At 52.4% G+C, this 6,000-nt stretch overlaps 1 protein-coding gene across 1 annotated transcript in view; it reads right to left on the bottom strand.

The window, feature by feature from the left end:
- Crtam (cytotoxic and regulatory T cell molecule) overlaps positions 1-1,497 on the bottom strand; it is a 19,623-nt gene extending 18,126 nt beyond the window's left edge. The window contains exons 1-2 of the mRNA XM_013009513.1: positions 1,261-1,497; positions 77-223 (exon numbers count right to left, since the gene is read on the bottom strand). Of these exons, the coding sequence (XP_012864967.1) occupies positions 77-223; positions 1,261-1,306 (193 nt within the window). The 5' untranslated portion in view covers positions 1,307-1,497. The remainder of the gene's footprint in view (positions 1-76; positions 224-1,260) is intronic.
- Positions 1,498-6,000: the final 4,503 nt, after the last annotated feature.

Genomic DNA, 6,000 nt, shown 5'->3' with positions numbered 1-6,000 from the left:
TCCCTCCCTCCCTCCCTCCCTTCCTCCCTTCCTTCCTTCCTTCTTTCCTTCCTTCCTTCCTGCTTTTTCCTCTTACCAGGATGCTCATTGAAGAAGATGGTGAACCCCGAGGGGGCCTGCCACTGGAGGGAGGCATTCTTCTGGAGAGAGGTGGAGCACTTGAGGGTGAGCGGCTGGCCTTCCTCCACAGTGACGGTGCCCATGTGGTGAATCATCAGGGCCTCTGTGGAGAAAGAGCACGGCGGTGGTGGTCAGCCTGCTGGGGCTGAGTCCTGTGGACGAGGTGGCAGGGACTTGCTCTCAACGCAACTTCACTCATTCAACCATTTATTACATATTTCTTCTAGAAATCAGAAAACGCCCCAGTGGGCACTTGTGGTTCATAGCTGTAGTCATCGCTACTCAGGAGACTGAGATCTGAGGACTGCAGTTGGAAGCCATCCAGACAGGAAAGGCTATGAAGCTATTATTCCAATTAACCACCAATAGGTCAGAAGTGGAGCTGTGGCCCAAGTGGTAGAGTGCCACCCTTGAGCAGAAAAACTAAGGGACAGAGCCCAGGCCCCAAGTTCAAGTCCCATTACTGGCAGAAAAAAGAAAACAGGAAGGAAGGAAGAACACAGTAAGAATGTTAACATTTTGAAAGCACTTTCACATCTGAAACTTGATCCTTATCATAATCCGGATGTTTGCTTGAGTAAATCATATTTGTTACCATCTTCTTTAAGATACAAAAATTGGTTTTTAGGGGGAACCCCCCACAAATTATTTAGCTAAGACATACACAGAAAGAAGTTTTAAAATCTTTTAATTGGTAAATTGGAGCTCTTAATTGGTAAATCCTAACAAGAACCCCTAGGAAACCTTTTACCGTTTGCCACCATAGATTACACAGACACACAGACACACACACAGACACACAGACAGACACACAGACAGACACAGACACAGACACACACAGAGACAGACACACACACACACAGAGACACACACGCAGAGACACACACACATACACACACACACACACAGACACACACACATACACACACACACACACACACACACACTGTTCTTTCCTCCCTGTGTCCGTTAGCAGTTGAACCAGAGGAGACACAAAGGCAGTAACTTCCCTTTGATACGTGGTCTGGACATGGTTCTAAGCACATTAATGAAAAAGGCGACTCCAGCTGTGTGAATGCTGCTGCCTGACCCACAGGTAGATTCAGCTGAGCAAGAAAAACATTGGCTCTGAGCGCTTACCTTGTAAGGGAAACCAAAACAGCGCGCTGAGGACTACCAGCCACATGGTGGGAGGGGAGGGGACGTGGCCAGCTTCCTGTAGACCCTGAAGGAAAGCGAGAGCCCTTCCTTTTGAAGGGGGACCCAGTCTCTCGGTCCCACCACGTGGGACAACTCCTCCCTCTGCTAGGAGAGCCCCCTCTTACTTAGCTGCCCCCAAACACCTCCTGGTGGAACGTTTTGGGGACCACAAGTGTCCCTTTGATCATGGAGAAGTGTGAGCTCTGCGTTGGTGATGGAAGTTGTTCTACCACAAGTGGGGTGCTGGTGACTGAGCGCAGGGCAGGGCGGGGGAGGAGAGGGGAGAGTTACTGATGTCCTGTGTGCTGCCTGCCAGCTCTATCTTGACTTCTCTAGTGTCTAGGTGCTTATAATTTGGTAATACCTGTCTGTCTAGTTTTCACAAGCATTTTATATTTCCAACTCTGGAAACAGTTCCTGGTGGAGATCAAAATTCAGTCATCCAAGCATTTATTCATTTTTGAAATTTGTAGCATTATCTATTCATGATGACTATCCATCCACCTGTCCACTAGTCATCTCCATCTTCTGTCCATCCATCGATCCATCTATCTATCTTCTCATCCAGCTATCCATCCACCCAGCCATCTTTTTTCCCATCAACCCATCTGCCAACTTACCCATGTACCCATTCATCCATCCATCCAGCTACCCTTCCTTCTGTTTTTCATGATTCAGCCATCTTGTATATACCTATCTCCCCAAGACATGATCAGATATGAAACACACATCTATCCCTTCTTTTTAAGAAGAAGATGGACTGGTTTATTTCATTCTTGTTCACTGGGCACATTTGAAATGGGTTGTCAATGAGTGAGTGAAGGGAAGAACGAATGTACTCTCCACTTGAGATGTCTATTTCCCATGACCACACTGGCTTGTGTAGGAAAACATTTATTTGAAAAGGCTGAGCGGGATGGACTTAAGGTCAGAGCAAACAAGGGGTTTTCCACATGTGGAAGCCCTGGGGTTTTTGTTGAATTACAGGTATGCCCACACTTGCTTCTAGACCTTTCTGTTGAGAACCATGACCTTTCCCCAGGCCAGGGAAAGCAGTGGACTGGCTTTACTTCCCACACAGGTCACCGCGATCTCACACTTAGGGTGCAATTCATTGGGTCCTAAGCTAGAAGTTATTATTATTGTTGTTGTTGTTGGGTTCTAGGAGCGCTCGCATGTAGTGGAAGACAGATGACTTTGCCAGTGGCAGCTATGGGGCCTGTGGTGCTCAGGACTTGTGCCTTAGAATCCATTTCCTTGTCCGTTATATGGGGAGGATATTTGCAGTCCAAGGTCTATATTTAACATGATATTCCAAGTGTGTTTTGGCAAAATGGAGTGTTATTTCTTCACAAAGAAGATTATGGTTGGTCCTCCATCAACTTTTGAGAGCAGAGGAGCCTGGCTAGGTAATCAGGGCAAAGCCTCCCTCCCCCTCTCCCCCAGCACAGAGGTTCTGTCCTTCACTGTGGCCTTGCGCAGTCCTGGGTGTTGGTCCTGGACACCACATCACCGTGGCCCACTGCCCCAGGAACACTTGTGCACGAGCGACCAACTGGTGTGCATCAGACGGGCGCTCAGCCAGAGAGGCTAAAGGGGATGCGGGGCCGTGTGCCGGCTGTGCCCAGCCTCTGTCCGATGGTCTGGAGGGTCACAAGTCACCTAGCTCCCTCTTAGAGACCCCCTCCCCCCTTACACCACCGCCCCTCCCCCCCAGCAGTGCTCCCCTCCCCCCAGTCCTCCCGTCCAGCGGGAGCGCTGCTGACATTTTCCTTCAATAAATCTTGGCAATTTTACTTCATCCTCTGTGTCCATGGCCTCATTCTTCAAGACCTCCCAGACAAAGGGCCAGATCCAGGGGTTGCAACTTCTCAGTGTCACTTACTAAAGCCTCCAAATTAAAAAAATAAAGTCAAGCTTAAAAAACATCCTCCAAATTAAAAAAAAAATCAAACCTGTAAAACAAAACAAGACATACAAACAATGCCTCCCCACCCGCACACTGCGTTTTGCCGATTTACACTTCCGTCCAAAGTACTTGGGCTGATTTTCTCTGGATGTGCAGACAGAAGGTGAACTGATCTTGGGATCTGCTGGGTGCGGAAGGCAGCCAGAAGGCTCGGCCAGCAGCCTCCTCCCCGCAGAGCGCAGAGCGCAGAGTACTGCGGCCCTCAGCAGGCAGACCCCAAGGCAGCAGGAGGTGGTCTCAGCGGAAAACTCCTACTCCTGGGCACAAGTTTGTGTATTATTATTATTAAGCTTTTTTTTTTCTTTTTTTGGGTTTGGTCATGGGGCCTGGGCGCTGTCCCTCAGCTCTTCAGCTCAAGGCTAGCGCTCTACCACTTGAGCCACAGCGCCACTTCTGGCTTTTTTTCTTTTTGCTTATGTGGTGCTGGGGAATCGAACCCAGGGCCTCATGCATGCAAGGCAAGCGCTCTACCACTGAGCCACCTTCCCAGCCCTGGTCATCTCTTTATTAGCAAAATAAATCCAGTTAACAAACTACAATCTATATATTACACTTATTTTAAAATACTGGCGTCTTTAATTGTCTAAGCCTAAATGTGATGCATAGCTGGGGTGGGGTCCCCGCCATCCAGTAGGTAGTAGGTGAAACAGTGATGCTTTCTGTGTGTTCTCTCCATTTAGTGGAAAAGAATATGAAGTACATTCCCACAGAAGATGTTTCAGGTAAAGTAGAATTGAGTCTTTTTTTTTGTCAGTCATGGGCTTGAACTCTAGGCCTGGGAGCTATCCTTCAGCTCTTCAGCTCAAGGCAAGCGCTCTACCACTTGAGCCACCTTCCCAGCCCCGATTATTATTAAGCTTTAAGTCATTGTACAAAAGGGTTTCTTTCCATCCCTTCCTCCCTCCCTTCCTTCCTTCCTTCCTTTCTTTCTTTCTTTCTTTCTTTCTTTCTTTCTTTCTTTCTTTCTTTCTTTCTTTTCTTCTTTCCTTCTTTCTTTCCTTCTTTCTCAGTCCTGGGGCTTGAACTCAGGGCCCAGGCGCTGTCCCTGAGCTTCTTTTGCTCAAGGCTAGCACTCTACCACTTTAGCCACAGTGCCACTTCCAGGTTTTTCTGTGTTTGTGATGCTGAGGATTCGAACCCAGGGCTTCATGCATGCTAGGTAAGCACTCTACCATTGAGCCACCTTCCCAACCCCCCAAGGGTTTCAATCCAACATGTCAGTTTTGGAGTCCAATGCATCTGGACCATGCCACCCCTTCCATTCCCCCTCCCCCTTCCATCCCCCATTTTCCCCTTCCATTCCCCCCTTCCCCTTCCATCCCCCATTTTCCCCTTCCATTCCCCCTCCCCTTCCATCCCCCATTTTCCCCTTCCATTCCCCCCCCCCCATCTCTCCCAACTCCACACTGGGAGAGCCCATGAGCTTCACCTGTCTTTGTGCTGAGGCTGGCCTCTCTGGCCCCGGGGGGATGGAATGGGTCGGAGCTGGCTCTGCCCCCTCTTCCTAATGCTGTGCACCCGACCCAGGGCCAGCGCAGGTGGGTCTTGGTGGCAGACGACCATCGGGGGTTCAGGACTTGTGCTCCCAATGCCACTGCCAGGCCGCCGTGACCAGCGCAGGCCCCCGCTGCTGCAGTGACCAGGTCAGGCCCCCACAGTGACCAGCGCAGGCCCCCGCCACTGCAGTGACAGGGCAGGCCCCCACAGTGACCAGGGCAAGTCCCCGCAGTGACCAGCACAGGCCCCCGCCGCAGTGACCAGGGCAGGCCCCCGCCGCAGTGACCAGGTCAGGCCCCCGCAGTGACCAGGGCAGGCCCCCGCCGCCACAGTGACCAGCACAGGCCCGCCGCAGTGACCAGGTCAGGCCCCCGCAGTGACCAGGGCAGGTCCCCGCAGTGACCAGGGCAAGTCCCCGCAGTGACCAGCGCAGGCCCCCGCAGTGACCAGGGCAAGTCCCCGCAGTGACCAGGGCAGGCTCCCGCAGTGACCAGCGCAGGCCCCCACCGCCGCAGTGACCAGGGCAGGCTCCCGCAGTGACCAGGGCAAGTCCCCGCAGTGACCAGGGCAGGCCCCCACCGCCGCAGTGACCAGGGCAGGCCCCCGCAGTGACCAGGGCAAGTCCCCGCAGTGACCAGGGCAGGCCCCCGCAGTGACCAGCGCAGGCCCCCACCGCCGCAGTGACCAGGGCAGGCCCCTGCCGCAGTGACCAGGGCAGGCCCCCGCCGCCGCAGTGACCAGCGCAGGCCCTGCCACTCCCTGACCCCACCCTCCTCCGAAGCAGGTCAGGACTCTCACCCAAGAGGTGACCTCCCTAAGCCTGGATGAGAGGGACACTTGTCTCCAAAGACAGGCGCCCGAGTGGACCCCAGTGAGCCTCACTGTCCCCCCACTGCTAACTACCATTAATCACTCTCTTTGCTGTTGCAACCCTCCCTGGTTGTCCACTCTTTATCACACTTAGCACCAAAACCTCCAGGCTTAGCCAGGCATCGGTGGTCACGCCTGTAATCCTAGCTACTCAGGAGGTTGAGATCTGAGGATCATGGTTCAAAGCCAGCCTGGGCAGGAAAGTCCGTGAGGCTCTTATCTCCACTAAAGCACTAGAAAACCGGAAATGGAGCTGTGGCTCAAGTGGTAGAGCATTTACCTTGAGCTGAAGAGCTGAGGGACAGCGCCCAGGCCCTGATTTCAAGCCTCACAACGGACAAAAA

Source organism: Dipodomys ordii, unplaced genomic scaffold, assembly GCF_000151885.1.
Source record: "Dipodomys ordii isolate 6190 unplaced genomic scaffold, Dord_2.0 Scaffold10, whole genome shotgun sequence".
Classification (NCBI taxonomy): Eukaryota; Metazoa; Chordata; class Mammalia; order Rodentia; family Heteromyidae; genus Dipodomys; species Dipodomys ordii.
This window is presented reverse-complemented; position numbering and strand designations above follow the sequence as displayed.